Raw genomic sequence first — 14,283 nt, 5'->3', positions numbered from 1 at the left:
CACTCTAGGTTAGTCTTAGTCTAGGTTATACATTTTGTTTGTGGGGGGGGGTTTAATCGGCGTCTAAACTTACTGTTGCGAGTTACAATAATAGAATACACAAGGTGCATTTAAAAACAAATGTCTGTGCATCAGCAGTTATCCTCTTGTTAAGTCAGTCAATTAGTCCATGTCAGCAACAACAAGAATGTGGATTGCTATTTAGCGGCCAGCTATCTAAACTTGTTATCATGGTCAATTTACCAGCCGGGGGGGCCCCAATGATTTTATTAGTCAGTCTCACTCCGATATTATATTAACTATTTCAAATATTTCTCTCTACTCTATGGCAAAATGTGTAGAATTCCACAAAATGAACTCTAAAACTTAAAATGTTCTCTCCGCTGTCAAAATGTCTTGCTCGCAAAGTGGCCAACTGCTGCCTCATGATGAGTTCAGATTTTTTGTGGCCCCCACCCCCATCAAAGTTGCCCATCGCTGGTCTAGGTCAAGACGATGTACAGTTGAAGTCGGAAGTTTACATACACTTAGGTTGGAATCATTAAAAATTGTTTTTTCAACCACTCCCCAAATTTCTTGTTACCAAACTATAGTTTTGGCAAGTCGGTTAGAACATCTACTTTGTGCATGACACAAGTAATTTTTCCAACAATTGTTTACAGACAGATTATTTCACTTCTAATTCACTGTATCACAATTCCAGTCAGAAGTTTACATACACTAAGTTGACTGTGCCTTTCAACAGCTTGAAAAACTCCAGAAACTGATGTCATGGCTTTAGAAGCTTCTGATAAGCTAATTGACATAATTTGAGTCAATTGGAGGTGTACCTGTGGATGTATTTCAAGGCCTACCTTCAAACTCACTGTCTCTTTGCTTGACATCATGGGAAAATCAAAAGAAATCCTCCAAGACCTCAGGAAATTGTAGACCACAAGTCTGGTTCATTCTTGGGAGCAATTTCCAAACGCTTGAAGGTACCACGTTCATCTGTACAAACAATAGCATGCAAGTATAAACACCATGGGACCACGCAGCCATCATTCCCCTCAGGAAAAACACGCATTCTGTCTACTAGAGAAGAACGTACTTTGGTGCGAAAAGTGCAAATCAATCCCAGAACAACTGCAAAGGACCTTGAAGATGAAGTGAGGAAACCGGTACAAAAGTATCTATATCCACAGTAAAATTAGTCCTATATCGGCATAACCTGAAAGGCCGCTCAGCAAGGAAGAAGCCACTGCTCCAAAACCGCCATAAAAAAAGTCAGACTGCGGTTTGCAACTACACATGGGGACAAAGATAGAACTTTTCGGAGAATGTCCTCTGGTCTGATGAAACAAAAATGGAACCGTTTGGCCATAATGACCATCTTTTATGTTTGGAGAAAAAAGGGGGAGGCTTACAAGCCAAAGAACACCATCACAACCGTGAAGCACAGGGGTGGCAGTATCATGTTGTGGGGGTGCTTTGCAGCAGGAGGGACTGGTGCACATCACAAAATAGATGGCATCATGAGGGAGGGAAAGTATGTGGATATATTAAAGCAACATCTCAAGACATCAGTCAGGAAGATAAAGCTTGGTTGCAAATGGGTCTTCCAAATGGACAATGACCCCAAGCGTACTTCTAAAGTTGTGGCAAGTACTTAAGGACAACAAAGTGAACAAACCCTTGACCTCAATCCTATAGAAAATTTGTGGGCAGAACTGAAAAAGTGTGTGCGAGCAAGGAGGCCTACAAACCTGACTCTGTTACACCTGCTCTGTCAGGAGGAATGGGCCAAAATTCACCCAACTTATTGTGGGAAGCTTGTGGAAGGCTACCCAAAACGCTTGACCCAAGTTAAACAATTTAAAGGCAATGCTACCAAATACTAATTGAGTATATGTAAGCTTCTGACCCACTGGGAATGTGATGAAAGAAATGAAAGCTGAAATAAATCATTCTCTCTACTATTATTCTGACATTTCACATTCTTAAAATAAAGTGGTGATCCTAACTGACCTAAGACAGATAATTTTTACAAAGATTAAATGTCAGGAATTGTGAAACTGAGTTTAAATGTATTTGGCTAAGGTATATGTAAACTTCCGACTTCAACTGTATGTGTGACAGTGCAGTCGGGAGGTACTGTATGCCATTCTAGTGTACCGTACTGTATAAGGTGGTGCTGTCTCTAGGTGTGTGTGTGGCCTGCACATTGACTCTGGCCCCATCCATCCATCTATATAATGTATCTCTGCCTGTCTGCCTGTGGTGTGAGCGCAGCCTGTCCATCCTCCTCACTCCTCTCTCTCTACAGAGCCGGCATGACTTTGCAGAACCTCACTGCTCTCTTTCTCTCGCCACCTCTCACTCACAGCCACCATGTAGGAATTGAAGTGGAGCCTTACAGTGCTTTTTTCTCGCTCTTTTTCTTTCTCTAATTTCCTGACTTTTTTCTGTCACTCTGCTATTTTTATTGAGTCTTTCAGTTTGGCTGCATTTCAGCTCTTGTGCATGCCTTGCCGACATGTGCCACAGTCAGTGTGGGCAAGCCCATCTCTGAATTCTGCTGCTTTGACTTAGCAGCCACTGCATGCCTAGCCTAGCGCTGCTCCCTGTGCCCTCGGCTAATTTATCTCCATCTCCACCCCAGCCATGAATGACCTGCTGCAGACCATTGCCCTGGCAGGGGGCCAGTGGGCGGGCAGCACAGAGAACCTGGAGGGGCCCGTGGATGCCAACGGGGACAGCCGAAGTCGGCACATGAAGGAGCTGGGCTCCATGGCCTACTCCACTAACGCTATCAACTACACCACCCTCACTTTGCCCTCTGGCAACAGGGCCAAGAGGAGCTTGAAGATCAAAGGTAGAGACTACAGGACCGCTAGTCGATCCCCCTTGGTGGTGTGGTGAACTATCATCTAGGATGTGTATTTACTACAAGTCTCATTGTGTTTCAGAAGCAAGTCATTGTTTAATCCATCGTAAATGTCATTTTTCCTTTTTGATTTGGACACTGGTGAATGCCTACCATCATACTCTAGCTTTCAGAAGATTGTCTGCCACATATTTCGTTTCCTTCATAAGCCCTATTCTCTGGTAGTTTCTCCATCCCTCCAGCCATAACTCATATTTCCACATCTTTGTCTCCTCCAGACAACGCTTCCTGTGAAGATGTTCCAGCATCCTCAGACGACCCCATTGGCTTCAGAGGTCAAGGTAAGAGAACTGTTGACCTTTAGGACAAACTCCCATTACTATTATTTAACCACAGGGCTTTACACCAGTTTATTACTGGGAGACAAAGGAATGAAATATCAAATGGCAAAAAAATAGGCAATGTTTTAAAGCCTTACAGTAAGTGTAAATGTCATGCCACTGGAAGCTTGGTCCATATCTCTACATTTGAGTTTGCTACCATTAGAGCAGGGTTCTCCAAACTTGTTCCTGTAATGCTACCCTACTGTAAGTTTTTGCTCCAGCCCCAGTTGTAACTAACCTGATGCAGCTGATCAACCAGCTAATTGAAATCAGGTGTGCTAGATTAGGGTTGGAAAGAAAACATACAGGACGGTCCAGGAACAGGGTTTTAAAGCCCTGCGTTAGAGTAGATCTGCCTAAATGACTAGATTCAGCATGCTATCATTAACAGTAAACTCTGCTTAACAAATAGTCATGAGCAGCATTCCTCCATTAGCTAGTAGATCGGGCTGTCTGCCTACTCGATTCTCACACACACACACACACACACACACACACACACACACACACACACACACACACACACACACAGGTATCACAATTAGTGTCCATTATCTCCATTTTCTGTGCGGTCTTGGCTAGCTAAAATGTCCTCCCACTGTCATGTACGTTGAATTATACAGTAATGTACCTCTTATTGCATGAACTTTTCCACAACTGTTTTTTTGCACTTTGTTATGATGTGCTGTAATGTTGGTGAGTTAATTAATATAATGGCAGATAACCTACTACAATGCATTATATCCTAAACTGAGCCAAACTACAAGTAGCTATATAAGTGTATATATAAGTATAAGTGAACTGCACCACTGTAGCCCAGTGTAGTGTTTAACAACTGTGGTAGCAGGTTAACCCAGTTAGCTGTGTGTGTTGAATGTGCCAGGCCTACAGGTCTTTAGCAGTGCTCAGGCTATGTCGCCCTCTGCTCTCGACCCGTCCGCTATGTGCAGAGTCCCCTGTAGCATCTGTTGTAAGTGACACACCTGTGTACATCTGTCTAAGACCACTAACAGTACCACTTTACACAAGCACGCCACTGCTATCAATGATTACCACCCACTACCTGCGGACATCGCTTCCCCAGTACGACTCCTGTACCAGCCACACCAAACCTGAACCAAACTGAAGACCACTAATAACAGCAACAACATTGTATCAATTTGCATCCCACACATTCACATACAGCCCACCTATCCTTTGGTACATTCCTCTGCCCCGGGTCTCCTCCATTCCCTACTCCTCTCAATTACCTGAGCCCCTCCTGTGTTGGTCTCTGGGTCATGTCAATCACAAGGCTCCTCTCCTTTCCTCCAATCAGGTTTTACAACAGGTTCTTCCTCGTGAATGATTCCTCCCTTCGTGTTTGTGTGGCCCCTCCCTCTCCACTCCCTTTGTGTGATTGGGCATGTTGGCGTTGCATGGCACTGTGCCACCCCTCCTGCCTGCACCATCTGCTGACCCGTGTGACGTGTCCTCAATCTGTGTCCTCTTATCTCTTTCCAGCCTCACGAGCCTCCAGCCTCCATAGTATCAAGACCATCAGCAGTAATACCTCCCACTCCACTCCGCTCGAGGCCAAAGGTACAGTCTCATCACTAAGGAGAACGCCCCCTCTCTCCCACACTCCTGCATATGACACCTCCTTCATTGTACTCTCTGTTGATTCTCTCATACACACACGTTGGATAAAAAGGAGAGAAAGAAAATGACACTTTTGTAATCTATTAACATTGATACTGTAACTCTCTTCCTCTCTCTGTGTGAGATATGTTCTGGAAGGGTCCAGGCTAGGTTCTGGCATGTTTATTATTTTATTTATTGTATTTATTTGCGTTCTCACAAATAAGCAGGTTTCTGAGCTATGCTGGTTTAAATCTAGTGCCTGTCATCACCTTAGGGTGATACTCGTATGTTAGTACCTGAGTTAGTCGTACACTGTTAGAGCAGAACTCGCCTACAGTAGTGTGTTTCTCTTCAGGCACGTTGAACGGAAACCTCAGCAGGCCCCACAGTGAGAGCAGTGGGGAGTTCAGCCTCAGTCTGGATCAGGAGGAGTGGTCCAGCGGGAGCAGCCCTGTCCAGCAGCCCCTGTCCCGCTCCATGCTGCTGCAGAGGTCCCTGGACCCCCAGGCCACACAGGCCAAGAAGAAGAATGGCAGCGCCAGTGAGGTGCTTTCTCTACAGCAGTTCCTAGAGGAGCACATCGACCCTGCAGAGGTGACAGCCTGGAACACTAGATTAAAACTTTACTGTACTATTTTTAGATGGGAGTACTGTTTTAGGCTTCAGATGTGTTATGATAAGAAACGAGTAGAAGTTATTTCACCACTCAAGTCTGCTATAAAAACCCAGGTATTATGGTATGGTAACTTTAATGTCTCTTCTCCATCAATAGTCTGGCAGCCAAGAGAATCTGATTGAGTCTCCCCGCCTTTCCGGAGGCGCTGAGCATGTGCAGAGAGACCGGGCCGAGCGAGGCTCCACCGGCACTAAGGGGCGGGGCATCCTGCGCTCAGCCAGTGGGAAGGCAGCGCCAGTGAACTCCGATGGCCGCCCCACCAGGGGTGGCCAACCAGGTCATCCCAGCTTACGAAAGGCAGAGAGTACGCGTGTGAAGGGCATGGTCCAGCCACGGGTCAGCCTCTCCTCCCAGAGTAAAGCCGTGTCTGTGTCTGAGCGTCTGGACATCTCCTCCTCCATGCTGCCCCGGGCCAGCAGCGTCATATCCACAGCCGAGGGCTCCACACGTCGGACCAGCATCCATGACCTGCTGTCCAAAGACACCCGGCAGCCCGTGTCTGTAGACCCCTCACCCTCCTCAAAGGCCTTGCCTCGTGCCTACACCACGCCCAGTGAGTACCCCCCAACCAACAACCCCACCCTGTCCCAACATCCCACCCACCAGTCTATCCCCCTAGCCCCAGCCCCCATGCCCCTGTCCCTGCTGAAGTCAGTCAGTATGCCCTGCACAGGCAGTCAGCACCCCCTCAGTTGTAAGGAAACTGACCTCTCCAGCCTGGAGTCTTTCTTTGACTCGTCCTTCACAGTGGAGTCAGTGTTTATGGACTCCATCTTCAGCGAGCCAGACTTCACAGGGTGCAGTAGCAAGAGCCACACCTTCCTTTCCCTCAACACCTCCCTGGTCAGTAACATCAGCGGCCCCCCAGGCAAAACCCACCTCCGGCCCAACCCTGCCCAAACCGCCCAGAACCAACCAAATGGGCTAAAGCCCAGCCCACCTGACCAGAATGGGGAACATGTCATTGACACCAATCATGTGCTTGATGCTGACCCATCTCCACCCCTTAGCCCAGAGGACCAACAATCGTTGTGGTATGAGTATGGCTGTGTCTGAATGTGTGGCGCCCTGGTCAGCTACTGATCTGGGACCTGCTTAAGGACCGGTGATGGTTGGGGAGAAAGAAGGAACTCTGCATGCATTATCAAAGCCCTATCATGCTATGTTTTCCTTTGAGCTTTTATGTTTGTTTTTTCATGGCTGATTTGTAAATCCCTTTTCATCACTCCTGGTTTGGTATTTCCCTCCGTCTTATGGAAGTGGGGTTCTCTGGATGTCTTTGCTTCAGAGGTCTGTTCACACTGTATTCTTTCATCAAACCTCTGTTTGGCTCACATTATAAAGCTATTACATGTTTGCTTAATGGGGGACATCAATAGCTGTTCTAGTTATTTTATTCATTATTTGCTATTTATTTTCTAATCACAAATACATCTCCAGAAAACATGCTGCAAAGCTACATTAACTATCATTTGGATGTTCAGTGCATCTTTAAAACATCATGTCAGAAGTCCTCCAGAATTAGAATGGAGCTCTGTTTAATAATAAAGCAATGAGGCTTGTAGAACACGTCCCATGATAGGCTGACTGAGGAACACATTAACTGCCAATAAGCGCTATTTATGGAGTCATTATGTAATCTAGCCCTTCAGAGGAAAGCAGTTTCACATCTATTAAAATTAGATAAAATATTTGGTTTCCCCTCTATCTTATTGGGTGTTTGGTATGTGGGAGAACTCTGTCCTCTCTAAAGTACTGTCACATTGCATTACCAGTCTAATTCTACTGTATCAATCTCAATGCATATTCACTGAACTGCATGGCTTTATTCTGTCTTGGTTTGTTCTGATGCTCTCATTTTGATTGTTGTGATCAAAATAGTTTTGTTTTTTTGTTTTGTGCATATGACACTTTTCTGTTCCATTTATTTTTCTGATCAAACCCCTCTCAATGTGGGGATTCAGATTGGGTGAATTGGGGTTAAGGGATTGTTTTTGAGGAAACGTAATTCACAAAATGAGCTGAGAGCAATGTTAAGCGTTTGAGAGAGAGCGTTTTAAAGATAGTTGAGTCTTGTGTTTTTGTTGCTCTGAGACAGTATACAGTGGTATAGTGGTGAGAGAAATTTGCAATTGAGACAAATATGATGGCCAGATTATTTTGTGAATGAAGATTCCTCTACTCTTGGTTGTCATGGTATTGGATCTGGGTAAACTCTTGAATGCTCATGGCCACAATACAAATTCCAATTGCACAATAACACATTTTAGGTTATGAATATATATATATTTTTAAATATGAAGTTATATTCAAGGACAGAAAGCACTCGTGTATGCACAAGCTGTAGGAGTAGTAATGTTAGTTCGATTTTTATTTCTGCTTTATGTATTTGCCATTTGAAATAGTTTTATTGTATTTATCTTGTGTATAAACTAACTTCGGCCTTTATTCCGATGTAATATGACATGCCTTTGTTCTGCAGATGTGGAAGTGTTACAAGAGCGCAGAAAGTCAAAAAGCAGTGGGGAGCAACAAAGCTCCTAAATTACTCATCGGCTACCGTTATGAGCTCAAGTGGTGAGTGCTGCTCTGAGTCCAGTGGGGGGGTGGGGGGGGGGGGGGGGGGGGGGGTGCTCCATGGTAACCCGGTGGCTTAACAGATGTCCCATCCTGTTCATGCTTGCTTATGCTATGCTGGTGTTGTAAAGGGCACATGAATGGAGCCTGGTCTGCATGGCGTCCCTAATAACAGGAGGTCCTGACCTGCTACACTCCCTCCCTGTTCCTCAGTGTAACGTGTTTATAGCTGGCTTTTCTTTTACTTTTCTCTGCTGGTATTCAGGAAAAAACACTGTTGGCTCTATAGGAGGTTGTGATCCCTTTGTGAGCTTATCTGCAGTGCTGCATGGATTGTGGGTCAAGCAGCTGAAACCCCTCCCTGTCAATGCATGTAGACTGCTTTCCAGTGCGTCCATATATATATGTTCATCCTCTTCTCTGATGTCATCTGCCGCTAACCTCTTTTTCTGTCCTCTTCTCTCTTCACTCTTCTGTCTGCCTCCAACTCAGAGAGAAAAGTGACCTTCAAGCTGTCTGTCTGACTCTGAAGCCATTTAAAAGTTGATCTACTGAGATGGTCTTCAGTGTGAAAAAAGATTGTGTAAAACAAAAATAATGTATCTTTATATATTCTTTTTTTTTTTTTACAAAAAATCAATGCTTCAATAAAGAAAAGTAAACATCTTTTTTTCTCCTTGAATCAAGGAAATAAAACTTAAGACGCAGCATGTGGCAACAATAGTTTTTCTATAACTGACTTTCTGGTAAATTGCACTGCTATGGTGTGACAGACTGCTAACATGCACTCTACACGGACATACTGTTAGTGCCAATGTTCACGCAATGCCAAATGGGTGAACTTAAACTAGACCCTGAAGACTCCTTGTCATCAAATTGAATCAGCTGGATTTTTTTCTGTCTGCCAATTGATGCCAATTATACTTTTTTTTTGTAAATGAGCATACACATGCAGCATCTTTCTGAGGAACAACTGATGTCTACATTCAACAATCTGCACAGAAGGGAAAAAAATGCATGTGGGCACAGAACAAGGTCAACCACAATGTGCATGGAGCAATCAACATGCTTTTCTTCCAATCAGAATGGACGATTGTTTTAAGTTGTGTTCCTCTGAAATGCCAAAATGACTCGTGGGAAGCCATGCCAACTGGGATTGACATACAATCCAATCATGAAGGTTGTGTGAGCTGAATGGCACAGCTTTGTATATGTCTACAGTATGTATGTGGCTACTATCAGATTTCTGTCTGTGATGATGACCTAGTGTTCATTTCCTTTTCCACTTTTACATAAATCCATTTGTGATAAAAAAAATCCAGAAGAATCCTGTGTCATTTCATCTTCATCATATAAAGGACTGTGACCCTCAAGTCATCTATTCTTCCCCTGATGAATGATTGATTTTTGTCTGCGTTTATGGAATCAGGAAATCTCACCAGCTAAAGTTGTTGGGATATTTGACCAAAGTAATGTCATGATTTCTATGGACAGACGAATGCAAGGCGCTTAAAATCATCTTTAAATTAATCTGGTATTGCTTTTATATAACGAATAGAAATATCCCAGTCAAAGCTTTATGGAACACAAGTGATGAACGGGGGTTGTGCAGATGTCCATTTACTGGATCGACAAAGCTTGAGTTATCCATTAGCCTACATAAAACGGATACTTTGGCCACTCAGTGGTGTAGTCTGCGTGATAAGGAGGTATACACCAGAGTATAACCACATTTGTTTTGGGGGGGGGGGTATGAGTGGATAATCAATGTTCCGTGTCTGCAGTAATTGTGTCAAAGGTGTAAATGACTAGATCTTGCGGAGGGAGATACGAGGATGCAACCACCATAATCACTACTACATTGTCTATCAACCATCCACATATAAACAAACAATCAAGACTGCTCTCTTGCCCATAGAAAATAAGGACTCTCCAGACCTTATTCTGTCCCAAAAGTTAGAGAAATGGGCATTGTTACAATTTTCACCTATAGTTAAAAGGCACAAAGGTAAATAACTTTGAAATAAATCCTTGTACCAAGACAAAACACAGTCTGCCAGGATAATGTGTTAATTTCAAGGTATTTACTAGTTAAAGCTCTGAAGAACTGGTTCATGTCCTGTGTCCTTTAAAAATGTCAGATCCTCTAGCTTTAGTCCCATAATGGAAGCATTGGTAATAGGATGGACGTGCACGCTCATGGCCTATGTTGACCAGGTCGCTGTCCAGGACAATTTGACGCTCTGGTCCTTGTCACAGAATAGTTCCAGGGCAGTGGCACAGCCTTGGCCCACCTTTTAGTTTTTCCACCATAGCGTAGCACAGGTTGCCACTGCCCAATCCTAGATTCTTAGCCAGGCTGTTAAGGTTGACCAGACGATCATGGGGGACAGACTAGTTACAGGCCCTTGTCTATCAGGAAGAGGTTATTGATGACTTCTCCACTCTTGAGGTCTTTTTTTGTTGGTACTTTTTACCCCCTTTTTCTACTATTTGTAGTTAGTCTTGGCCCATTGTTGCAACTCCCGTATGGACTCGGGAGAGGCCATGGTCGAAAGCTATGCATCCTCCGAAACACGACCCTTCCAAGCAGCACCTGCTTCTTGACACATTGCTTGCTTAACCTGAAAGCCAGCCACACCAATGTGTTGGAGCAAACACTGTCCAATTGGCAACAGTGTCAGCGTGCACTGCGCCCGCCCCGCCACAGGAGTCGATAGAGAGCAATGGACAAGGACATCCCAGACAGCCAAACTCTCCCCTAACCCGGACGGCGCCGGGCAAATTGTGCGCCGACTCATGGGTCTCCCGGTCGCAGGTGGCTGCGACACAGCCTGACCTCGAACCTGGATCTGTAGTGACACCTCTAGCACTGCAGTGCCTTAGACCGCTGCGCCACTCGGGAGGCCCGGCATCATCTCTTTCAGGGTGAATTGTTGTTCACCTAAGGGAGAAAAATACATTTCACCAGGTCAGAGGACATATGTTACTCTGATATCTCAAGTCTAAAATGGCTTCATCTCCTTTTCTTGTTTCATCTGCACTGCAATGTAAATTAATATTCCCAGTTGGCATCTATCCTACTGCTTTCACCTAGACTGTTTATAGATCAGCACGGGAGAGGCCACTTTAGACAAAAAAAATGTAATGTCACCCTAGCATAAATCAGAGGGAACAATGAACTGAAGCCAAATATAAGAGATGTGAGGGAACATATGATAAATGTATGAAATTGAAGATTTGATTCTCTGACATGCAGGATAATTATACTTTCTACCTTAAACCCAGAGGTGGTTCCAGGCATAAGCGGTCACTTCAGGCCCCCAACCAAATGTTGTATATTTTTTTAGTGGAACTCAGTCTGGGTCTCAAAAAATGGTTTTGCATCAGCAGTTCTCTCTTATGTCAGTCGCTGACAGTCACTCAATTAGCCATGCCAGCTAACAATTGTTTGTAGCTAACAATTGTTTGTTTGGTTGTTCATGTAGCCCAGGGGACCTCCATTCATTGATTGTTTGTCATTCTCACTCATATCATATTGTGACATAAGTCATTACAAATGTGCAAAATCGCAGGAATTTAGCTTTAATACTGGAAGAATGTCTCCACCCCATGGCTAAATGGGTAGAATTGCAGGAAATTAGCTGGAAAACTGAAACTTTCTACACATTGAAAAAGCACAAATTCTAACATGATCCTGGATTGATCATAGATTTATATAGGATGAGTGACTGAATTATATGGGCCATTCACACATTGTTTTGCATGGTTTTTCTGAACTGCATTTACCCCAATAGTTTGGTTCGTTTGGAACTGTGTGTACACTATCCGCACTCGGGAGAGCATTAAAAAACGCACCGTGGTTCGCTCAAAAGGGTGGTCTCGGTCAGATTCAATTCATTTCGTGGTGTGGTTTTGCTGCAGGTGACAACAGTCTGGATCAAACACAGGAAAATAACCAAAGTCGCGCATATTGGTTGTTCAACTGCAAGCATTTGATGAAGTGCACGCAGCATCATAACTTGAGATCTCAAACATTCTGTGGATAGCAGTGAATTTATGAGCGCATTCTATGCGGGTGGCTGCTGATTGTAGTCTATTCACGTCGCAGTTAGAGCGGCTTTTTTGCAACGTTTCCTCCCACATTTTGCTGGAATACCAAAGCGAAAGTAATATAAAATTTTGTTGGTCTCATACACATATTTAGCAGATGTTATTGCGGGTGTAGCGAAATGCTTGTGTTCCGAGCTCCAACAGTGCAACAGTGATGGAAAAGGTACCCAATGTTCATACTTGCGTAAAAGTAAAGATGCCTTAATAGAAAATGACTCAAGTAAAAATGAGTCACCTAGTAAAATACTACTTGAGTAAAAGTCTAAAAATATAGTTTTAAAAATACTTATCACAAGTACTAGACAGCACCATTTGAATTTTATATTTATGGAAAGCCAGGGACACGCTCCAACACTCAGACATAATTTACAAAGGAAGCATGTGTTTAGAGAGTCCACCAGATGAGGCAGTAGTGACGAGCAGGGATGTTCTCTTGAGCATTCAAAATGTAACGAGTACTTTTGGGTGTCAGGGAAAATCTATGGAGTAAAAGGTAAACCATTTTCTTTAGGAATGTAGTGAAGTAAAAGTTGTCAAAAATATAAATAGTAAAGTACAGATACCCCCAAAATTACTTTAGTAGTTTAAAGTATTTTTACTTAAGTACTTTACACCACTGCAGTGCAGTAATATCTAACAATACACATCTAAAATGTAAAAGAATGGAATTAAGAAATATTGAAATATTAGGACGAGCAAATGTCCGGTGTGTGCATATACATGCACTACATGACCAAAAGTATGTGTACACCTGTCCGTGGAAAATCTCATTCCAAATTAATGGGCATTAATATGGAGTCGCCCCAAATGTATTTCTTTTATGAATATTATTATTTTTAAATTAAGGGGGTAGATCAGCTTTAATACTGCAGATAGATTGTAGCTTCCATCAATGTAAATGTCTGCTCACTTCCAATCCCCTATGTATATTTTTTGCAAATATATATATATATATATACACACACACATAAATACATAGCTTGCATTTATTTATATATATATATATATATATATATATATACATGTCCTTGATTACCCTCCAACCCTACCACCCCTCCCCCAATTGGAGCAACCTACTGAACAACAACACTTGGGCCTGTATTTCCAGCTTATACATACCAGCTGTTGCCACAACGTTGGAAGCACAGAATCGCCTAGAATGTCATTGTATGCTGTTGCATTAAGATTTCCCTTCATTAGAACTAAGGGGCCTGGTGTAAGAGAGTTAAAAATGTAGTCTTGGTTATATGTGAGTTTCACCTAAATTAAGTAGTCTACCAGTTTTGAAGGAGCATTCTAGTGGTTAAAGGTGTCACTGCAGATCTGGTATAATGCTGATGTTCTCCAGTGGACAAACCTTTTCCTATGCTGGAGAACCTGTCATGTTTGCAGTGATCCTTGTGCATGTGTGAAGACATTCATACGTTGTGTTTGTCTTCCAGGAATAAATAAGACCAAAAAGCAAGTCCTATGTCAGTCATCCATCTTACCAGCAAAACAGCTTAGTTACACTGGTGCCATGACCCGTATGTCTGCAGCCTTGGTGGCGAGCAGCGGCTCCACATGTCAGAGTGTACCAAAAAACAGTCCTTCTCCAAAGACGAGGTGTCCGCGATCCTTGAGACACACAGTTTGTGGGAGTGAGGCGCCAGGTCACGTGCCATGGATGTGCTACAGCACCTTCCCCAATTGGTGATGCCTAATGGGGATCCCTTACCTGTTCTCACTGAGAGAGAGCTACATGATGGACAGCTGGGCGACACCGTCCTCTCGGGTGCTTTATTATGTTGAGCGAGGCCGACGCCCCTCCACAAGAGAAAAGGCCAAGGAGTCTGTGATGATCCTCAGGTACCTCAAGCACTAGGAAAAACTGACAACGTGTGAAAGGCCGTACCTATTCACGGACAAAATCCTAAGCGGGACAGCGCGAAATTAGACGCAGAGATGTGACTTCAATAAAAAGGAAACTGTATTGGGTGGTTTTCTTTCAACTCTACCCGGGGCAGTACAAACAAAGGCCAGGGTAATGGCTGTACAAAAAAATA

At 43.6% G+C, this 14,283-nt stretch overlaps 1 protein-coding gene across 11 annotated transcripts in view; it reads left to right on the top strand.

The window, feature by feature from the left end:
* LOC109899774 (girdin) overlaps positions 1–9,452 on the top strand; it is a 90,203-nt gene extending 80,751 nt beyond the window's left edge. For 5 of the 11 annotated variants that reach the window (XM_031835616.1, XM_031835613.1, XM_031835614.1 and 2 more), the window contains 7 exons: positions 2,642–2,854; positions 3,145–3,207; positions 4,133–4,219; positions 4,753–4,830; positions 5,228–5,466; positions 5,645–8,125; positions 8,618–9,452. In XM_031835616.1, coding sequence (XP_031691476.1) covers positions 2,642–2,854; positions 3,145–3,207; positions 4,133–4,219; positions 4,753–4,830; positions 5,228–5,466; positions 5,645–6,604 — 1,640 coding nt within the window. In that variant the 3' untranslated portion in view covers positions 6,605–8,125; positions 8,618–9,452. Of the gene's footprint in view, positions 1–2,641; positions 2,855–3,144; positions 3,208–4,132; positions 4,220–4,752; positions 4,831–5,227; positions 5,467–5,644; positions 8,126–8,617 lie in introns of those variants that run through there. The other 6 variants (XM_031835620.1, XM_031835619.1, XM_031835617.1 and 3 more) reach the window with 4 other exon arrangements.
* The last annotated feature ends 4,831 nt before the right edge of the window (positions 9,453–14,283 follow it).

The sequence above is a fragment of the Oncorhynchus kisutch genome, linkage group LG11, assembly GCF_002021735.2.
Source record: "Oncorhynchus kisutch isolate 150728-3 linkage group LG11, Okis_V2, whole genome shotgun sequence".
In the NCBI taxonomy this organism is placed as follows: Eukaryota; Metazoa; Chordata; class Actinopteri; order Salmoniformes; family Salmonidae; genus Oncorhynchus; species Oncorhynchus kisutch.
This window is presented reverse-complemented; position numbering and strand designations above follow the sequence as displayed.